General features: G+C 39.2%; 1 protein-coding gene across 16 annotated transcripts in view; it reads left to right on the top strand.

Moving 5' to 3' along the window:
• Npas3 (neuronal PAS domain protein 3) overlaps positions 1-23,001 on the top strand; it is an 825,122-nt gene that overhangs the window by 247,107 nt on the left and 555,014 nt on the right. For 8 of the 16 annotated variants that reach the window (XM_039078152.2, XM_039078154.2, XM_039078153.2 and 5 more), the window contains 2 exons: positions 3,080-3,324; positions 3,436-3,486. In XM_039078152.2, coding sequence (XP_038934080.1) covers positions 3,080-3,324; positions 3,436-3,486 — 296 coding nt within the window. The remainder of the gene's footprint in view (positions 1-3,079; positions 3,325-3,435; positions 3,487-23,001) is intronic. The other 8 variants (XM_039078157.2, XM_039078162.2, XM_039078156.2 and 5 more) reach the window with 1 other exon arrangement.

The following is a 23,001-nucleotide window of genomic DNA, read 5'->3' on the forward strand; positions in this document are numbered from 1 at the left end:
GACTGTATTTTATTGCTGTTGCCCTCAAAACCAATTACTACTTATTATAGACATAGCGCTGTCATTCTGAAAGTCTTCTGAGCTATGGTGCACGCATAATGATGTGATGTGGGAGCCATGGAAACCCTTTATTATTAAGATAGTGGCCAAGAACATGACTTCAGTAGAGGGTCTATTGTGCGTTAGAGTTGAGGGACGTAGTGTGAGAAGGTGGCAAAAAGATCAAGGAGGTAGTGTAGGTGCTTGTGAGGTTGTGAGGCTCTGTGTGTGTGTGTGCGCGCGTGCGCGCACGCGCATGCACGTGTGTGCACATATGTTAGTAACATACTCAGTGTTGGCATGGAAAAGTAAGTAAATGCTAAGTGTTCAGAGATGTCAGTATCTATTTGATTCTCCTCCCCTGAGGGGAAAGTGCTGTGTCCTTATCAACCCATTGGAAGCTACTAGTTGGTCTTCTTCAGTCTTGCCGTTTACTTCTCCTGATGTTATATTTTTACTGTTTTTATTAAACTATGTTTTAAAATTTTGCTTATTTTTATTGTAACATAGAAAAAGTATTAAATTCTTATGCATTTATAGGTACCATGTATAATAGTCAACACATGTAGGCATTGTATGACATTTAAATCAGATTAAACACTTATCTCTTTAAAACTTCATCATTTCTTTATGGTGGAATCTTTCAAAATGCTGTCTTCCAGTCTTTTCTTGCACAGTACTCCATGGCTGTCTATAGTCACCACACCGTGCCTGTGCACCCCTGCCGCTGTGTTCTTCATTCCGAGCCAACTTTAACTTAGTGCCCATCCATCAACCTCTCCCTGTTCATTTCCCCCTCTCCCATCATCCCCAGCCCTCAGGAGGATTAATTTTTCCCTTGGTTTATTGACAAGCCTATTCATTAATATCAATTTCAGAATAATTGCTTAATCATCCACTTTGCTTTAGTTGCATGGAGAAATTTCTAGTGTAAATATTAGGAATATTAATTAGATAATGAATGAATTCATTTATGATCATTTGGGTGACAAGGAAAATTACACAAAACATCCATGTAAAACTGCCTTCCAAATTGGCCTCCCCAGTTATGGCCCAATTGTAAAATGAGTCACTGATCCAAAATTGACCATAACCTACTTTATTGTCATGCACAGTTAAACAAAAGAAACTTTAATTAGTTAACGTATTAAAATTTGAAACTTTCTTATAAAAATTTAGATTCTTTTTTTTTTAATCTAGAAATGGCAACATGGGGAGTCTGGCCACATGAGTGGAAAGCTGAAATCATGTGTTATCTCTTAGTCAGGGTCGTTGGCCTCCGGTTTCCTGGTTCTCTTTACTTACTAAAAGTCCCTTCCTTCACCTTAAAGGTCCTAAAATCCCTGCTCTGGAACTTCATCATAGGCATTTAGTAAGCAAATGTCAGCTTAACCCTCCATTTAGTGTTGTATTTATATGAGAACACAAGTAAAGAAAAGCGGTAAACTCCAAGAACTGCATCATCCCCTGCTCAAACAAAACAAAACAAAACAAACAAGGAAAATTTATCGTGTTCTTTGCACAGCCCACTTAGCTGTTGTCAGGTGAATTACTTGTATTATGCAAAGGGAGACCCAAGGTCCTCTGGTCTAAGATCTTTGTCTGGATCCTGGATATACCTACACTATGCCCCATATTGATGCATCTGTAACTTACCTTGTTTTCAGTAAGCCAATATTAAATGTTTGTAGATTCTATGAACTGATCACGATCCTGGGAAGTATGTGCTGTAGTACAACTTTCCCTTACAAGTTACTCAGGTTTCTGCCTGAAGTTATCACCTGGATCATATTACAGGACAAATGCTCATGACTTACATGACTCAAAATGATAGCATTATTTGCCTAATATATACCTATTATTAAATAAGATATGTATGCATTCATGCACGCATGCATTTATGTCCGTATTTATTTATAATGAAGTGCTGCTTGGGCTATTAACCCAGCAACTATCATGACATTTCTTAGGCTATGCAGATGTTCTGTAAGATCTTTTGGGTGTATGAAGAGTGTGCGTTTTCCCCTGTAAGCAATCCATGGCTGCTCTAATGTGGCTTGGCAGATTATCCTTCATTTTTTATTTATGAAAAATGGAGCCAAACTGCTGAAACCGGTTTGATCTCTTTCTCCAGACTTCCTCCCTTGCATCCTTCCTCGTTGCTCCTTTTATTTCATGGGATTCCAGGATATGGATTTAAACATGTAAAATGTCTCCGTTCGGTAATGCGGATAGTCACCAGTTGTTTTATTAGTACCTTGATGCTGTGCATATAACCCAGTTAGTTATCACTAGGGTCTGAGCCTGAATTCATTGCTCATCCGATACAAAGCAAGGAGAATGACTCAGAGGAGGCGGTTTTCCCACCAGACCCGCATACGGCTTCGGTGGTGCCAGATTCTGCTCTCAGCAATGTGAGCAAACTTCAAACAGAAATGCACATGAATAGTTAAAGGAAAATTCTGGATCCAACCTGTTGCCTCCTCTGTGAAGTAATATGTCTATAATGTCTATAAATTTTAACAACCCAGACAGAGCTTATCTTTCAACATAAAACTCATGCTATCCGGAAGCTTGACGCTTTGGTGGCAGTGCCTCCTCTAGTCTTGGAGACTCTAGCCCTATGCTAATACGGGCCTGTTGGTGTGAAGTTACAGTGTTCTCTTATCAAGTGGACACCAACACCATTTGCAGTCTGTATTTTCAGCGTGACACTTCCCTCATGTGACTGAGATAAAGATCCTTGGAGAGGGCTAAGGACACTGGAGCACCGTCTCAGCTGATTCCGCCAAAGTGACTTACACGGGCGTTTACCTTCATTCTCCAAGACGATAACTGAAACAAAACTTGCGAAATGTTTCCTTTGGTGGTTAAATCTAGTCGAATAAGACAAATCTTGAGAACCGGTATAGGAACACAACATTACGGGTTGAGTCTTAAACTGCTTGTGGCTATAACAGCATGCCTTGGCGGAAAGGAGATGGAAGTTAAAAAATTAGAACCACATGTTCTAAACCCTTTCCTACCTCTTTGTTCCCAGTTTACAAGCACTGAGAAAGGAGAAATCCAGAGATGCTGCTCGCTCCCGCCGGGGAAAAGAAAACTTTGAGTTCTATGAATTGGCCAAGCTGTTGCCTCTTCCTGCCGCCATCACCAGCCAGCTCGACAAGGCGTCCATCATTCGACTTACAATTAGTTATCTCAAGATGAGGGACTTTGCCAACCAAGGGGACCCTCCATGGAATCTGAGGATGGAAGGCCCTCCACCAAACACCTCTGTAAAAGGTAGGTCTTTGGCCATTGCTTGGTCTGGATTAGGGTGCTCTGTCCATGCCTCTGGAATGAAATGTTCACCAGCATCCTCTCTTCTTTTCCTGCATATCAAATCCTTTAAAGGGATTCAAATGTGGAAATCTGAACTCTGCATGAGAAAGACACCATGTGAAGGTGAAATAAATCTCTTCTATTTCTATTTTGCTTTAGAAAAGTCTGCTCACCTAAACATTCTTTTACATTATATAAGATTTTATGGGAGTTGGGATGAAATAATTTCCGTGTGTTCTCATTTGTGCTGTATGAATACATGCTCCTTCTTAACAACTGGTGTACGGGGAGGGATGGGGATCACAGATGGAGCTAGTGTGTTCTGTGTTAAGTGAACAAAGACAGGGAGAGAGCCAGGCCCAGGCAGAGCAGGTGGTTTTGAACTCGTGATTTTATTGACATTGAAAATCAATCCATCTATTAATTTTTCAAAGTTTTCTATAGACACATTGGCTGAAATTTGTGAATACAAACATTTGTTTTTCAAATCCTTGACATAGTTATTCTTAAAATTATGTTTTAGTAGTAGGTCTGTCCCTCCGAAGATTAAATTTTAGAATTTTCTTGTTTCCTGAACCTTCTAAAATTTAAGGGTATTTTTAGTGTTCAAATATGCATGAATGAATTGATGTATACATTATTGGTGATTGATTTTCTTTTCTTAAGGGTATATTATTCATAATGGCTGGTAGAAAAATCTTGAGATTCTCATGTCCTAACGTTTTATCAGGAAACTTTGCAAGCATCAGATGAAAACAGACTAACGAGGTGCAGATGATCTCACCTGTGGGCAAAAGGCAAATTAAGTTCTTTTCTTTAAGATTTATTATTATTATTTTAGTTATATGTATGTATGTGAGTCTGTGTGGGGCTATGTACATGTGAGTGGGAGTACCCTGGGAGGCAAGAGGCCTTAGACCTCCCTGGATCCCAAATTACAGGTAGTTGTAAATTGCCCTGGGACCTGGGACCAAACTCAAGTCCTCTTAAATGATGAGGGATGGCTAGCTCCAGTTTTTGTGAGATTCAGGGTGAGACAGGGTTTTACTATATAGACCTGGCTATTCTGGACCTCACTGTTCAGACCAAGTTCTCACACTCATAGAGATCTGCTTACTTCTGCCTACCAAGTGCTGGGATTAAAGGCCCATGTCACTATGCCTATCCAAAATGATTCTTAGGTGACTTGGTATTGCCAGCTACCACTGGGAAAGTCCTTGTAGCTTTGGTTGTGTTGGGGAAGTTGTTGGAAAGAGTGCCGGTGAAGTGCTGTAACCTTTTGTTTGAATTCTGATCAAACTGAAGCATCAGTTGTGACTATGACTGCTTGTCATTGCATGCTCAGAGCTGTGATCACACATATGTGAATCACTTAGTTTGGCAATTCCTAGTCACAAGCTTTGACCTTAGAAGCCCTCCAATGCTGAGAGTATCCCATCATGATGCCACAGTGAGAAAGCTTTGTGGCATGCCTGTATGCAATTACTAAGAATAAGATACAAGCTTATAGTAAGGCGGCACACATAGGGATATGTACATAGGGATATGCGAGCAATAAATGACTTTTGGCTCTTTTTCTTTCAGATATTTTATGTATATACAAATATTCCAATATCTGAAATCTGTGACATTTCTAGCTGCCAACATTTCAGATGAGAGAGACAGATTTCATCTGTACTAAAGCATTGTGCTCTTAGGAGAAAGGGAAGTTGACATAAAGTCCCACTTCTGACCAAGAAACTGTTTGCATTTGATACCAGCTGGAAAAGGGAAAGTTGAATTTTCTCCAATGGAGTAGCACTGAGTATATCAACCCATGCTGAGGAACAGTTGGCCAACACAAAGTGGACTTCATGTTTTTTATGTGATTTTTCCCCCATTTGTTGTTTGCTTGTCTTTTTAATTCTCTTTGTTTTATTTTGTTTTGAAGTTGGATGGGCAGGGAGTTTAGGGAAGGAGAAATGTGATTAGAATATGTTAAAAATATTAGATAAAATTAGATTAAAAAAGAATTGTGCTCTGGTTGAGAGAGGAAAATTAGAATTTGGTTTTCTTCATGTTATTTTCCTCTTGAGCAGGGTTGACAAAATTTTCTATAAGGGAACTTAGAGTAGATATTTTTGGCTTTGGAATCTACTCAGACCTTCTCTAACAAACACACACCAAAAGTCCCCCTCATGGGTAGGATGTTAACATGACAAAATTGAACACACGTTCCTGTTGGCTGTTCTGCCTTTGAGAATGTAGATTATCAACTTGGTGACACACAAATGCATGTCCTAGATAACATAGTGACCCTGAAATTTCACAAAATATTTGTATAAGTGTGTTAGGTAAATTGTTTACTCTAGGTCAGGCATGATCATCTTTATGTTTTGTTAGAATAATGTAAAAGGAACAGATAAGTTTGGTGAATCAAAAACCACACAGTGTAAAAATATATTATTTAATTTAATATAAATTGATAGACTGGACTTATATTTATTTTCTTAGTACAATTATAATTTGCTTTCGTTTTGAATGAATTTAAAGTGAAAAGGCTCTCTTGGTAGAGATGGCAGCCAAAACAGAAAAAAAAAATGATGACTGTATGGTCTGTTCATTCAGTTCTTGTATGATGAAACAACTTAGATTTGGAACTCTGGTCTTTTCAGATGTGTACCTTTAGATCATTTAGGAATATTGACTTATTTTACACAGATGAGAGATGAGTTTTCAGTGAATTGATAACAGACCTAAGACCAGAATCAGTGCTATAAACAATATTCAATTCGTGTCATAATTATCAAGCATTCCAGGTGAGAATTTTGTCAGGCATAGACTGTAACTGCCAATTGATTTTTCACTGTGTGTCTTTCAGTCAGTTCAGCTATAATTACCTGGTATGATTAAGATGGGTAAGAAGATAGGGCATGGTCACATCTCCCGTGGGTGCTCCCAGTCTAAGCAAGGGTGTGTGGTACCACTGATGTCCACAGGGAGGTTCCGATGGTTGCTGAGCCTAGAAGGAGATAATAAATCTTAGTTAATGATTATGGTGGAGCATGGAAATTGATACGTGTTCATTGCTAATAAACTTACAACAGACTAGAGCTGAAGATGTCAGCTCAAGTGACTCCATCCTGTCTATACTGGCTCTCCAGGGTCCTTAGGATTCAGGAATACTTCCTGTGAGCTGGCACTGCTATAGAATATGCACACAGCTTATTGCTTTATTCTAGTTCTTTAATGCAAAACTGCTACTCATTTCGATCAAATAGTCATGAAACAACAACATCAAAAGAGATTCATTTTAATTTATTAAGGTCTTCTATGTTGTGCCCTTGAAGAAGTTCATATGGATAAACAAGCTTATATAAATAGCCTGCAGCATCCTGTGAAGTGCAGTTCATAATCCAACCATAAAACAGACAGACATTATACTTTGAGCCTCTCCAGACAGCCTCTTGAATAAACCTTAAACCTAAAGGCATTTTGAAATTTATATGAAAAGTACTCACACTGTGTAGGCAACATTTTTTAATGTGATGAGTTGATCATGCTAATAATTAAATTTCAAAGCTGAAATTTAAATTTGTCCCACACAACTATGTCGAATTTTAATCATTTTAATTTGCTGCCTCCAAAAGGTCTTTTTCTCTGCCCGGCATTCATCACATCCTTTCTTAGCAGTCTATAAAGGTTGATGAGTTTGTTGTGTGATGCCCATTGTATACAGATTATTACAAGTTATGCTTGTAGGGGGAACACTCAGATGACAGTGTGTAAGATGTCCTGAGTCAATTACTTCATGGAAATGATATGTTAAGCAATTGGATGGCAACAGATAGTTTTTTCTATTATTTTAGAAATACCTGCATTGTTATAGTACAGATCAAGTCTACAATGAACATTATGCATTATTCACGAAATGACCAGGCGTTCTCGGCAGTGTTTCAGCTAAATAACTGATGATTGTAACCTTTAAAGAAATCTCATTGTGGTGACTGTTGCTAAATCACTTCTCCATTCATAGTAATCTCTATTTAGAGGCTATCTGGAAACCATTACATCTTTTATTAATCTTAAAAGCAATGGCTGCTGATTTGACATTTACTAAAACTAGATAAATTTTCCGTCCTTCTAATATCATGGACTTCAGTCCATTTTTGGAGTATGTCTCTTGCAACTCAATTAATCTGAGGGTATTTGCCATTGTACACCTAAGTTTTTATTTCAATTCAAACATTACGGAGTTTTAAATGATAATTTGCCTTCGTATGTGGCAGCGGGTGGTGCTGAATATGTAAAATGGATGGCAGCCTTAGACTCTGCATAGGAGCAATTGGGAAACATGCAAGACAGCTGCTGAGTAAAGAGCGTTTCTATCTTTATAAGATTTTACTTCAAAGAGTCTCAAGAGATGCTTCATCAGCAAGGAGCCCTGGCTGTTCTTGCAGAGAATCCAGTTTGGTTCCCAGCACCCACATGGTAACTTGCAGCCATCTCTAACTCCAGACCCAGGGGACCCAACATCCTCTTCTGGCCTACATGTGAGCCAGGCATGCATGTGTTGAAGAGTCATACATGGAGACTGAGTATGCATGCGTGTAAGGAGAAACTGGCAGGGCTCTGTTAAATTATGCTATCTGTTCATATTCAAATGTCAAACTCATACCTAGACAGTTGTACCTAGCGATCATTCCTTTGGCGTAATCATGTGAAGTCATGGCTTATTTTGGTTGTGGGAGAGGTATGGGCCTTCCAGGGTGGTCTGAGCGTGTCTTCTCCATCTGCACAGCTTTTCCTCTTACTGTTCTGGCATTTCGGTGTATGCTGATAAGCGTTTGCTTCTAGCAGATGACACACATGCTTGAACATCATGCACACTCCCTTCTTCTGAAACCCTGCAAGATGAATGTTAGTTTGTTCTTCTGAACTCAGGCCTGTGGCATTCCTTGTTTTTCTTTTCACATAGGCAAGGGCTTCAGGACCAAGAGTGAGTTCTTGTTACATTTTAAGATGAAGCTTCCTTAGAGATGGACAAGCAAGTTTAACAATGGGAACCTGGCACTTACTTGGCTCTTGTTCTTGCCTCCATTCTCCTCAGGAGACCGGGGGACTCACTCTGGTCTCTAGTTCCATCAGCCTCCGTCCAAAGTTGCTTGTGGTATCGCATGGGGACATGCCTAGAGGCAAGGCTGCCAGTGTTTATTGCTGTTTGTTTGAACAATACGTGCCTGGCCTTAGTAGCCCATGGAAATCTAATGTCATGTAATTGTTCTCAGATATGCCTCCAGAAGCCTTTTTAGTGACATGCTACCCTTTTCTGTGTGTATCTGAGGTTACTGTTTCTGTGAGGAGGTCATTTAAAAACTAATATTTGATTTGACTTGATATGATGGTTGGACAAGCAATATATATATACTGCCCTGCTTGCCCAGGCTCCTTCTCTGATAGTGGAAGAGCAATATTTTTAACAAATGGGGGAAAATGATGGAAAAATGTATCTCTAAGATTCATTTGGAGTCTCATACTATCATGAAAAGTTTTCATTTTCTATGTGTGTGGACTGTGACATATGGATACTTATAACACAATTTAACATGAAAATTATAAATTATGTAACATTTCAGAGTTTTTATGTATGTGTGTGTGCCTGCGTGCCTGTGTGTGTGTGTGCGTGCGTGCGTGCCTGTGTGTGTGTGTGTTGCTATATGTTATTTTTTGACTCATTGGCCCCATTTCTTGTGTGTATTTTGCGATTGAACACCTAGAATTCTTTTCAACCTCAAACCTGAAGGAAAGCTTATTTTGAAGAATTATCGCTGAGAATGTGTGACAATCAAGGGGTGCCTGACAGTTATTTACAAGGAACAACTGATCTCATCTTCATAGTGCAGTGGTTCACAACTTGTATAGGGCCACTTATGCCAACATGGCTTGAGTCAGAGCAAGGCAAGTCCATGGCCAGCAGCTCTCACTGGACCTCTTTTGGTAGCTACCATAAAGAAACATGGCTAAGACATGGATACATTATAAAAACACAAGACTTATTAAAATATTCTCCCCATGGTATTAGTTCTTGTACTTCATTCTTGTCTTTTGGAATCATTTTTTCCAAAATAAAAAAATTGGATACCTGGAGGGAAGAAGGGTGGGTTTCTGGAATGCGAGAACAGAAAATGAACATGAGCTCCATCTGCCCTCTGTCCACTATCATCTGTTTTCCCAATAGCAGTCAGTACTGCAAGACATCTGTGTGTGTTCTCATATATGTCTCTATTATACTGAAATGTCCTCTTAGTAGGAACACACACACACACACACACACACACACACACACACACACACACTCCCTTTCCCCCTCATCTAGGAAAAGTGCTGTAGCTAGCTTTTCCATAACAAAGGCTACCAAGAGAAAACTGTAACATATTCACTTTAATCAATTTTTTTGTGACCCTGAAAGCCTTCAATAAAGAAGATCTGAAGACTAATATTCTTATCTCCAGGCTCAGCGAAGACTGGACAGAATGTATGGATATGACTAGTTGGAAGGGTCTATAAAAACATGAGGGACATACCTTTTTTTAAAGATTCTTCTTAGCCTATGTGTTGAACGTGGGGCACAGGGAAAGCCACCCGCCATGGAGAGCCTTTGGGGACAAAGTGGAATGAAGGCCAGAGAGAACATCTGTTCCCTAAGACTTTTGTAGTACTAGTCACGTTAAAGTTCTGTGCTTTGAAGTAGTTTCCTGAGATCACTACATCTGGTGAGTTTGGTGTGCTCCTGTTCAGCTTTTGATACCCAGTTCAGATGTCCCATTCTTATATAAAATTCTCTTCTTCCCGAATCATCAGCCACACTGACATTGTTCTGTTGCTTTATTGTTAGACTATTCCTTTATGTATCTTTATGTATCTGCCTGTGGACTGTGGCATGAGATCATTGAAAGCGTCATCTGGCTCCTCTTGTTCATTTTAACAGCTAATAACTCTGCTTTGTACCTGGAAGAGTACTGGGTCTTGCTTTAGAAAGGAATAATAATAAAGATTTCTGTTTTCACACATAATAACACTTATCAAATGATATGTTTTGGCAGGTGTGGACAGGTACAAATCAAAACTGGAAGAAGAAAAAGGAAAAATAGGAAAACTGGAGGGAGAAGAATGGCAAACAGTGTGAAATCAAAGGAAAAGTAACTTGGGTTGTAGAGCAGGCATGAGAGGGAGTGTAGGTTCTTGGATGAGCCCTAGTCCTTGTCCCATAGGCTCACTAGCAGATGTATAGAGAGGAGTTGAAAATCCCAGTCTCACAAAACCCATGAATACCAGTGTGTAGTCTGGTCAACAAATTTCTAACTGTATTTTCTCATAATTTCTTTAGCGCTCCACCTTGGAGTGTTTACATTTTCTAGAAGACGATGATCTTCCTTCCTTCCTTCCTTCCTTCCTTCCTTTCCTTCCTTCCTTCCTTCCTTTCTTTCTTTCTTTCTTTCTTTCTTTCTTTCTTTCTTTCTTTCTTTCTTTCTTTCTTTCTTTCTCTCTTTCTTCCTTTCTTCCTTCCTTTCTTTCCTATCTATCTGTCTGTCTATCTATCTATCTATCTATCTATCTATCTATCTATCTATCTCAACAGTTCTGTCATGGAAGACTACTTACTTTCTAATTTTGAACACAAGTTTCGTAGAAGAGATTTAGCAGTAAGTATCTTGAATTAGACCCTTCTGAGATGCCTCAGGTTTTTACAAGCTACGTATTAGAAGTAACACAACCTATGTGCTATTGTATTCTGCTAATACTTCTATCCTTCATTTTACTTTGTCCCCTCAACATGAGGGTATTTTATATCTCTATTGGGTCTTGGACTAAAAATATGATCAGAACACATGGACACATGAATTCACATACACATTTTCCCATTGAAGTCTTTTAAATGTGTTTTGATCCCAAGATTTGAATACATGTAATCATTACAAATCAGAGCCTGAAAACAAAGAACAAAGTCTTGTAAAAATGTAGTGTCGACAGACGAGGTCCCTGGAGCTTTACATGCTGGTTATTTACTTTTACTTTCTTGGCAAAACTTTAAGCCACACACTTGAATTTTATACCACATTGACTTACTTTGAAAACCTATTGGTTCCTACTAATGTTATGTGTCATTCATTACACCCTGTGGCCTGTGCCACTATCTTACGCTGTTTGGTATCCACTTATTTAGGACTTTCAAGTTTCTGTGCTCTGTTCTTTAGGGCTGGAAGTCTTTAATATGCATTTGTTAGCCCTGTAACCTCTCGCAAAGCATAATATATTGTTTCAGCACTCTGCAGATAACAATATTTCATGAGCATAGCAAAGAGTCACCTCTGACTGCTTTATATGATTGAAATTGTACCGTGGCCTTAATTTTCTGAAACTGCTTCCTAGAAACTGTGCATATGTCTTGGCTGTGCCTTAATAAACACGTGGTGACCTCTACCTTTGAAAACTAATGTGACTTTGAATACTGATTGGCTACAGATTTTCACATCCTTTTTGAGTCTGTAGTGTGTCCATTAATGCCAGAACCTGGGCCAGAAATGAGGATAAAGAGAATTTTTTGACCTATCTTCTTTAGAAGCCATACTTTTATCCCATTCATATTTGGAAAAAAAAGAAAAGAAATTGAGAGATTGAAGAGAAACGTTCAATGACAAGATGAAGTGATTAATGACCAGCAGCCTGTAGCTCTTTGTATATGGGTGGCCCCATCAAGTTTCTTCCCTCCATCTTAGCCCATCTGTTGATGTCGTTATTTGGGTCTTACTTGGGCAGCCATGTGTATAGCTAGATTGTCATTCTGAGGAAGCACAATATCACTGTAGACTTCCAGAACCTCTGGATCTTGAACACTTCTTCTGTTCCACAATGCTCTCTGAGCCTTATCTACAAGAGTTGTACTGTAGGTGAATCTAGTTTGGCATAGAACCCTACACTCGATTGTCTGTTCTACTAATGAGCAGTGAGAGAGGAAGAATCAGTCTTCCCCCGGGATGAGACCCTAGCTTAGCCAATGCTGTGTGGGTAAGCCCTGAAATCATCCGTATACATACATGCTGAATGGCCTCAGCAGTTGTATTTATATATTCATGTGAGGCTCCTATGGATATAAATGTAACAGTAATCAAAGAAAAAATGGTGGAAAAACAAAATGAGTAGTGAAGTTCGGGGTAGAATTCTGTTCAGTCCATTTTCTGCATGATTGTGCCTTTCAGTTTTGACCTTGTTACACCTTGTGAACATCTCTACATCCCTTCTCTACACTGACAGTGCATGTCTACAGATGGGTTTCACGTGTGTACCTGTGCTTTAACCCATAGATTGCCAGTTCCTGCCTTTGCCATCAGAACAGTTGAGGGCAGTGATTTTTTTTAAGGAAGCATTTTTATAGGATCCTAGTACTAATTGTACAGGTTGGTTCATATTTAAGGTATAAGAATGACAACATGACCTGGAATGTAATTTAAAGTAATATTTGGAGTTGATATGTGTTAATATACCTACATACTATGATAATTAGTAAATAACTTGTGCTCCAGGCAAAGGTGTGGTGTGTATATATTTTCTGCACTTAAGGTGTCTTGGCTTATTTTGGCTGTTTTTACAACTTAGTGTAGTAAATAATTAAAAAATGGGTTTATTTTGATAGTTCTCTCTGGAGATTATCAAAAACTAAAATGAAATATTGTATGTGAAACCCTCCTTTTTTTCTTTTTACTTAAATCGTCTATCAGACAACTGGCTGTTTGGGTTAAATACTTTTGATTTGCCTGTCCATATAACTTAATTAGTTTCCTTTATAATTGAATTGGCTGTTTAAATCCTCCTGTGACTGTAGCTATCCTGAAACAATTATTAGGAATAAGACATTTGGAATTTGTTTATCAATAATCCAGTATTAGAGCTGGGGTGTTATGGTACCTGATTAGCACGAAAAATTCTTGGGTTCAGTCCTCAGCCCTTCAATAATAATAATAATAATAATAATAATAATAATAATAATAATAATAATTGGTATTAATGTAACTAGAGTTATGTTGATCATAATAGCAGTCATTCTTATTATACCTGCAGTGTTGGGGATCAGGCTTGGAGCCTTGCATGTGCTGACTAGATACTCTACACTGAGCTACATTCCTAGCCCAAGACTCCAAAGCTGCCATTATCACACTGACTTAGATGGGCAAAGCCAATGTGATCTTCTGCAGATAGAATTTCACACATTTCTAAAACCGTGCCAAAATGAAGGAACAGGATTGAACTGGATAGCAGGATTCAACTTTAGCAACTTATCAAGAAATCAAACACAGTCTGCAGAAAATAGCTCCCTTGGTCTTTTTCTCACTCTCTGGGATCTGCTCTTTACAAAGTACTAGCCAAGTTCTCCATGTGCGAACGTTCTGTGTAAATGCTTAAAAGACACCAACATGCAAGGGAGCTCCTTATCACAGTTTCCCAAAGCAGCCTAGAAACAAAAAATTGGTAATGTCTGGTAATTAAAGCACATCACTCATACATAATTTTAGAGTTCGAAAAATAAGACTGTGTTGAATATCAGCACTGATGATAAAAACAGACTGTGTACACAGTTTGGATTTTATATAAATACTTTAAAACATTGGCTTTCTTCTATAAAAAAATAGATGAATAGTATCCAGGTTTTTACAAGGATTTTAGCATAGAAGCAAAATTGCTCTCTTTTTCCGTGTTGAAAGGAGGAAGGGAGAGAGCATAAGAAAGCGTGGCAGGCGCAGTATGTTCTATGGAGTCATGAGGGAGCTGAGAGACTAATTCGGGCAAACCTTATGTGGGGGCATTTTGGGGGGAGGGGGCTGCAGAGAGTGGCAAGGTGACATTGGCTTAGCCGACACCTGACCCACGGTGTTTTCCATTGCATCTCCTGTTGATATGGAGCTTCTGATGGCACAAGCATATCCTTGACCAAGTTGTTCAGGGTGTATCCAGGGTGGCTTTTCATCAGTCAGGCTATCAGACACAGCAGCCAGACACTGCCTTCTGGTAGTGTCTTGTCATTGCACTTGCTGCTGTGTGAGCTTTTTTCAGTTAGACACCGAGATCAGGAGAGGGCGGGGGTCTTTGTCAGATATCTTTATTAGTTTGGACTACTATGATATACACTATACTCTTACTGGCTTCCATTTTAAAGATTTGTTTATTTATCATATATAAGTACACTGTAGCTGTCTTCAGACACACCAGAAGAGGGCATCGTATCTCATTACAGATGGTTGTGAGCCACCATGTGGTTGCTGGGATTTGAACTCAGGACCTTTGGGAAAGCAGTCAGTGCTCTTAACCACTGAGTCATCTCTCCAACCCCCCAAACATATGACCCTTGTTTCCACCTGGTTACGAACTGGCTCTTACTAGCTTAAACAGTAGATTCATCACTCTGGATATCTAGAAAACTAAGATTCAGTATGGCATGCTCTAATTCTCAGTGAAGACCAACTTTCTGGTAGATAAGAAGTGTGATTGGAAGACAGGGCAGTAAAGGAAGATAATGTGTGTCCCTTTGTCTCATCTCACGAGCAGCAATCCCATGTCTGAGAATTCCACCCTCAACACCCTCATGGCAATTGCTTCCCGTAGCCTCATCCTCCACATACCATCACCATGAGGAATTGGGCTTTTAACATACAATATTCTGAGGGGATATCCATTCAGTCTACAATGCAGAGATTCAGCTGCCTAAGATGAAGGCAGAGTGCGCATGCCCAGTGCTGGAGGCAAAGCAGAGTATATGGATGTGGTGATGGTGCATCTGCCCAGTCACCTCAGTGTGTCTTCAGAATGGCCCAGCAATTCCTGGTTGATGGAATCAGGAGCTTCTGACTCCAAGTCTCTGTTGTAACATATGTATATCTCTTATCTGAAACTTCGAATCCGAGACTCTCGACTGTTTGAGTGTCCAGGAGGCAACTTAATGAAAAGCTTGAATTTGTAGAGGAATTATCAAGGGCTTAATGGGACTTCTGTTTATGAATTGTACTGCATGCTAAGGTTTCTGTTTGGTTTTTGTTATTGTATTATTAAGATATTCAAGACAAAGTAATCAGGAATTGGGAAGAAGGTTGAGTTTAATATGCACTATTTAAAACATACTTCAGATTCTAATGTGGAAAAATACTAACTCATAATATAATAGAGAAAATTTGGTATCTCTTAAATGACATGAGTGACTTGAGAATCTTAAAATATTTTAATCAGAATAAGATTTATGAAGCTGCTTTACACATTGTCAGTATGTGGATATTTCATTGAATTGATAAGGAAACAAAATGGTTTTTAAACATTTGATGCCTGAAATTCAAAGACCAATTTATTGAAATAATAATGAATATATGTGACACTTTTCTCCCATGAGTTTGGCTAAGTAGGAGTAATTTTACTTGGGTTTTAGGGTATCAATTTTTGTCAGTAAAAAAATCAGATAATGGTAGATATTATTTATATCAAAAAAAGTGTAAAGTCTAAGGCAGGCAGCCTTTACACTGGGTCTGAAAGACGCTTCGCATTTTTATTGCACATGAGTGAGCAAATTAAAAAAAAAGTAGGCATGGTACTTTCTCAACAAAAACGTGTCCGTTGACTTAATTTTAGCTACTCATGGAAACCGTTGAATTTACCATGTATCATAGAAAATGGCATAAACCTGGTGACATTTAATGAGAACTGGGGCCCTGAGATTTGGCTTGAACATACGAAAGGAAGGGTTTCCCTTGCAAAAGATTGTTTTAAGCAGAATACCTTATATCTTTTTTATATCAACGTATCTCAAACAACTGACAGCATAAATCACACACTATAGTCTGTGAACATAAACCAACAGCTGAATGAACTACAGTCTAGGATTTCCATTCTGCTGCCCGTGCTTTTAATAGATAGAGAAAGGTATCTTTTTAAAATCTGAAATCCTGGTATTCATGGTTTCCTCAGCCCCTCTAATCCTAATATAGAAACTATCACACCAGAGACCGAACCCTGTCCTGGAAGTCAGATGGTCCAATTTCAGGGCCCTGGGGCATGGCGGCTGAGGCCAGCTGCCCTCACTTAGGGTTTACACACAAGTCACCACAGGCTGTAATTGAGAAGGGAGACGAGACGTCACGGAAGTGAATGTTTGGTACTTACATTTCACTTAAATTAGTACAAAGGGAGGGAACGACTTTGCCTCACATGTGAAGTCAGTCATTTCTTGGGCTGCAAGCTCCGTGTTTTAACAGAACAGCTGTTCTGTACAATGTGGCTTTTCTGCAAGCTGTATTTCTACTGCTAGAAAAGTGGCAGTCTGCCAAGAGAGTGCCCAGACCAACCCCTAAACAACAACAACAAAAAAACCCCTTTTGTCAACGACTCTAATAATTTGTACAATTGAGGGAAGAGGGGGGAGAGTCCACAGTCTTTGCAGATGTGCATTTATGATGCTATTTTTAAGCAGAGGGCCATGAAAGAATAGATTCATGCGAATTGTAAGTTGATCATTCATTTTATGCATTTGGCTTCTGCTCCTGCTAAGATTTTATTCTGTGTAAAGAAAACACAGCCAGCCTTGAAACAAGGTAAGCCAGGGTGCTACACCAAGAAGAAAATTTTCATTTCCGAGCCCTGAGTGCTGCCAGGTCTTTCTCCCACCCCTTCTAAGGAGATGAATGCTGCTTGCTGGGCTCCCCACAGTAGAAAGTTGCCATCCTTCAGCATTTTGAGGAAATAAACTCTTAATGAGCCTGCGTTCTTTTACAGCAGTCCATTCTCTGAAAATGAGTTTAAGTGCTGAAGGAAATGCCAGAAGCATTTGCACAACCAGATTGAAATTAATATGTGTTAACTCTCTGTAATTTAGCATCAGAGGTACCGAGCCTGTTTTAAGCTCAGATACGGTGTCTACATTCTGGTTGTCTAAAGCTACAGCGATGGATACTTTTACTCCCTTGATGGAGTTAAGAAGACAAAGTGAGTTTTATATATTAAAGTTTCCCTAGAACAGAGTTCTCAAACTTCTGTGGACAGAGAATATCTCATTTAATCTTTGTTCCATGTTATATTTGATAGGTATATAAGAGAATTACAACATCCATCCCAGATTACTAAAATAAAATATTCTGAAATATGACATGAAATTTACCACAGACTCATTCTATAAGAGAGAAAGCAGAGCAGAGAGGACTGGAACTGTGCAACGATGACTGAGAGAGATCACAGCCCTAATGGCCAATGTCTCTGGACTCTGAGTCCAGCCGACCTTTCCTTCTTATTGTTTTCCAGGCACCTTTGTCCATATTCTGCCTGGGTGTAAGAGTTAACTGCTCAGTGAGGTGGAGTGGTGTGTGCTACTGAGCCAGAGGTACTTGTATTCTACTCTGAACGCACGCCCCTCTGATAGGCTGCATGCTGCTGGAAGGACAGCATTTCACATATACTAAGGAAAAGACACAAGTTATCATGGTAGGAAGTTACTAAAACTCAACTTGATTCTCACACTTAGAAATACTTCACAAAGTAGTTGCTTAAGAAACATTTCATCTTTTAAATTGCTGCTCACATATCTTTGAGACATTTCTTAAGCTTGATAAGAGTATACAGTGACAACTATAATTCTTGTCCCCTGTGCTTGTCTGTGAATAAAGGCCATTGAGCTTTGTGAAATGATCACAGACCCCATTGCTCATAGAATGTTTTCTAAGTGTTTACAAATCATGTTTCTTATAGATTAGAGAACTTCTCTATGTTAAAGATTTTTGTGGCAATGGGTACTTAGTAAAAGTTGTTTTTATAAAACAATGGATACTTTTCTTCAAACAAACATTTACTACTCTTTTAATTTTTTTAAGAAAAGAAATAGGCCTCCATCTATAAATTATGATTTAAGATATCAGAGAGACATAACTGCCCATGTCATATCCCTCTACTGATTTCACTATTGATGTGATAATAGGGAGAGACAATTTTTATGCATACACATTGTATTTTCCAAATATACATTGGCAGCTTGGTCCTTGGAGCATACAAAGACTTTTGAAACTAATGGAAAATATTTTGTATCAATTGTCCCAGAGTTGTATAAGTGGCATAAAATGAATATTGTCTTTTCCCCTTGTATGTTGAATAGTCTTTATATATTCGTGACCTTTTAATGCAAAAGATAAATATAAAAAGGATGGTATTTAAAAATCCTTAAGATGAATGCAGATGCTTTATATGTTGACAAAACCAAACAAAAGGCATTCAGTGTGATCCACGTTCTGTGTAAAAGTTGAAGTATGTTAAAGTACATCTAATATTATTGACTTCTGTTTAAGAAAGCAAACTTGACTGAAATAATTTTAATATAATTTTATGTTCATGTTAAAGATTTTATAGAGACAACTTGTATGGACTTAGTTGCTGGTCTGAATTTTCTTTTATTCAGCATTATACCCTACCCCATCCTAGCAGTACCCCAGGTGGATTGAGGCTGGTAGGAAGACAGTTTCTTAGGTTGCAGGCCGAGTGATGCCAGTGCTGTTACTTTTGTGAGCCTTGGCATAACTCCACTGACTCGCCTCTGGACATAACTGATAATCTGCAGGGGACTATGTGCAGGGAAGTGTGATTGCTTCTGGAACTTCATCCCTACCATGGAAGAGTTTGTTCCGACTTAACCGACCACTAAACTACACTGACACACTGGCTCACTCACTCACTCATGAACCTATACAAGGAGATCGTAATTTGATCATACATTAAATCTGTTCGTTCTTTGTGGGATTTGGGTAATATGACATAGACAATTTTCTGGCATTAACCAAACCGGAGTGAGAGTTCCTCATGCTCACCAGTGCTGCGTTGAACTCATTCTTCTCCTGCTGCCCTTGCTTCAGAACTATGTCTGTACAAAGCTTTGATTCCTGCTCTGAGTGAAGGGTGCTCGTGGATGCGCCTGGCGAGATCTGAGTTCCCAGAATGTCTCAGTTTTCCGCCTCAGTATCCGTCTGCCTTCCAGCCTGATTTCCTTCTTCTCTCTGTGTGTCCTCTCTGAACTACTCCTCTGAGGTATTACAGTTCATAGTCTTGTTCAAGGATTTGCAGTACAAAACTGTCCAGTGGTGGTAACATTTTAAATAACGACTAAGCAGTACTCAGAAGGGCAGCCCACGTGAATCAGATGTTTTAAGTCCAGGTTTCTCTGAAATCCAAAGGTTTCTCTTCTATTTCTAGAGCATGTAGCATTGGCCAGTAGGGACATGGAGGGAAGAAACTCACTATTGCATTATGGGCCATTTCTGCCCTGCTGGTGTGGGAAGCCTCTCCATGTGGAAAGTGCACAGACGGCCTCTGCTGCTGCTGTCAGTCACTTGATTTGCAAAACTAAAACCAATAACCTTTCGAAGGTTATCAAATCATGACACACCCCACAGCAGCCAAGTCACTTAAAGTGGTCACTCATCAATGACTTGATATTCTGATTTTGAACAAATCTAGCTCAGAGGCATCTTGATGTTTCCCTTCGTAAAGACCACAAATGCTAGCACTGTACTTCATAAATATGACCAACAAGTGAGTCCAAAAGCCAACAAGCTAGTTCTATTATGGTGAGTTTAAAGGAAACAAATTGCCTGCAACATAACTAGAGATGCGCCAAAGTAGAAACTGAGGGCCTGATTCGGGAGTGTATCTAGTGATGCTCAGTGTATGTTTGGGCTGGGAACGATCTGATTAGATTTCTCGGGATCGAAAGACAGAGGATTCTATGTAGATCGGTCTACATCTTAGTTTGCTAATGATTTCATTTTAATGTTACCGTTTAGTTCCATACTGATCATTTATACTGACAAAAAGAAAGAAAAGAAAACAAGGAACCTGTCATCAATCATTCATTTAATCAAGTAGGGAAAGTAGATAAATAAACATACTGAGTTAATTATTCTTCTGCATGTAATGATTGACAATAAAGTTAATTTATGCCTGTTTTAACCCTTTAGTGTGTTGTGCCGTTAGAATTAATAAGTACTAACCGTTAAGGGGACTTCAATGTTATACTCAGTATACTCGAGAAAGCTCCTTGAGTTCTTGAGAAAGGGAGCTGCATCTGTCACGGTTACACTGCTTTGAAAACTACCAAGGGTTTCTCCTTCCCACTCCTGTTTAGACCCCTTAATAAAGATTTGGTTGTTTGGAAGCATGCATTCTTAATGTGGAAAAAGATTTTTTAACCAGAAGTAACTATGTTGCTAATTCAAATATATTAGATTATGCAATAATGGGTGAGAAATCTCACAATAAAATTTAAAAAACCCCACAGCTTCATTTTTAATGAGGTCTTGAAAGTTTTACCACCTCTTTCTGGTTAGCTAGCCTCTCCTTCATTATCTAGAGATACTAATGTTTATGTGGGTTTCCTTTACGAACTGGAAGTTACCTTTTAGTTGGCTTTCCGAAAGGTATCTTCAGGCAAGTGAGGATATGAGATAAATTTCCACTGGAATTGTTGTATCTGTGTTATCAGAAGCAACCGAGAAACAGGGAGGTGAGAGGGAGACCCAAAGGAGCAGGGAATACAGAGTAATTCAGATGTGAATGGGAAGTATGAGTTAGAGACCTAAAAGGCTATGGGTGCTTTTAGTTAGGCGTGTGTTGCTTCTGGACATGCCTTAGTAAGTGACTGGGCTGGCACCTGGGTCGGGATGGGATGCTTTTTTGAGGAATGGACCAGATAAGGTAGAACTGTTACATAACGGCAAAGTAAAATCTGGAAAACATCTAACTCTTCATTTGTAAGTTACAAGTAGATAAAATTCGTGAAGTTGGTGTAAAAATGAGAAACTTGTATTGATGGTGAAAGGTAGCTATGAAAATAAATCGAAAGGTCCTTTTCTTTCATTTTAAAACAATTACTTTTGCTCAATGTACCCTCTTCACCGTCCTGTACCTCTCCTGTCAGCCCTGTCTTTGCACTTCATGAATTTCTGAGGAAACATCAAAGAAAATCTTTCACAGCTTTTCAAACAATATTTTGTGGTCGTGACTATTTTGCCTGTGTATATGTGTGTGTGGTGTCTGTGGAGGCCAGAAGAGGATCCCAGATCCCTCTGACCTGGAGTTAGAGACAGTTATAAGCTACCATGTGGGTGCTGGGAACCTGACTCAGGGCCTCTGCAAGAGCATCATGGTTTCACGACTACAGAGCCATTCCTCAGCCCCAAAGACATGTTTTATTTCTGTGAGCTGTGTGTGTTTGTGTTCAGGAATATATCACACGAGTACTGCTTCCTTCAGAGGCCAGAGGTGAGGTGTCAGACGCCCGGAGCAGAAGTTCTGCATGTTCTTTTCCTTTTGCTTCCTTTTTCCTGTGTGCGAAATTAAATAGTATGAACCAAGAATGGGAATTGGTAGCCTTTTGTTCACTGGAATAAATGCTTATCTCTGTCTCTGTTTTTTTTTTTGTCTAAATTGTGATTTTAAATTTTATGCACTTAGATATCTGCATGTAGCTGGTTAAGTGTGCTTAGCAGTAACAATTAAGTCAGCACCTCCTGAGAAGCCGTCAGTGCTCTTAATTATGACTTAGTTTGAGGAAGATGGAAAGACCAGAGAAAAACTTCCAAAAACTAAGTCCAAGTGCCTGAGATCTGTGGGTGCATATCTCCAGTATAAATGTCTCCTCTATAAATGGTTTGGGAAAATATTTGGAACATTTGGACTAAAATATGCTATTCAAATTCATCGCTATTTAGTTTACAGATAAATAGCGCCTTCTGAGTTTCTTATCACTCTCAGAAACACTAGATCAAATGAGCCTTTTGGCCGTAAGTATATGGAGATAATGAATAAGGAGAGAGTTGTAGGAAATCCATGGCACCTGTTTGGCTTATCTTCCCTTTGTAATCAGTGACTCTGTGTCCCCAGCTCCAGGGTGTAGACTCAGAAGGATGGCAGAGCTTGCTGTGGTTTGCACTTTACCCTTTCTGGAGTTTTCTCTGTATCTCCCTGAAAATAAAATAAAAGGCATTTATGTGTTTTGTGTGTGTGTGTGTTTCTGTGTTCATGTGTGTGTGTGTTCATGAGTGTGTGTGTATGTGTGTGTAGTGTGTATATGTGTATGTGTGTGTATATGTGCATAGTGTGTACATGTGTGTGTATATGTGCGTAGTGTGTACATGTGTGTGTGTGTGTGTAAAGTGCACGTCCACATGTTTATATGCGCATATGAAGGCCAGAGTCAGTATCAGATGTCTTTTATAAATGGTGTTTTACACACACATTGATTCAGCTAGTCTAGCTGACCAGTGAACTCCAAGGATCTGCTCATCTCCCCCTCCCTTCAAGTGTTAGAGTTATGGATGTGTGCTGTCATTCCTGGCTTCGAAGTGCATGTTGGGAATCCAAATTTGCATCTTCATGCATGTGCTCTTTACCTACCTACCCATCTCCCCAGCCCTGGAAGTGTTTGTTGATGATTGTGGCTGACTGAGAAGTGATGGTTAAAGTCAAGCCTTCACCCTGGCTACCAGCTTCTCAATGTGTTTCACCTCGAATTCTTGCTTTTGCGAGTCAGTTACACTGTCCCTGTCTAGTCTAAGGTCTCACTGTTAGCAGATCCAGCAATTCCTCTTCTTT

The sequence above is a fragment of the Rattus norvegicus genome, chromosome 6, assembly GCF_036323735.1.
Source record: "Rattus norvegicus strain BN/NHsdMcwi chromosome 6, GRCr8, whole genome shotgun sequence".
In the NCBI taxonomy this organism is placed as follows: domain Eukaryota; kingdom Metazoa; phylum Chordata; class Mammalia; order Rodentia; family Muridae; genus Rattus; species Rattus norvegicus.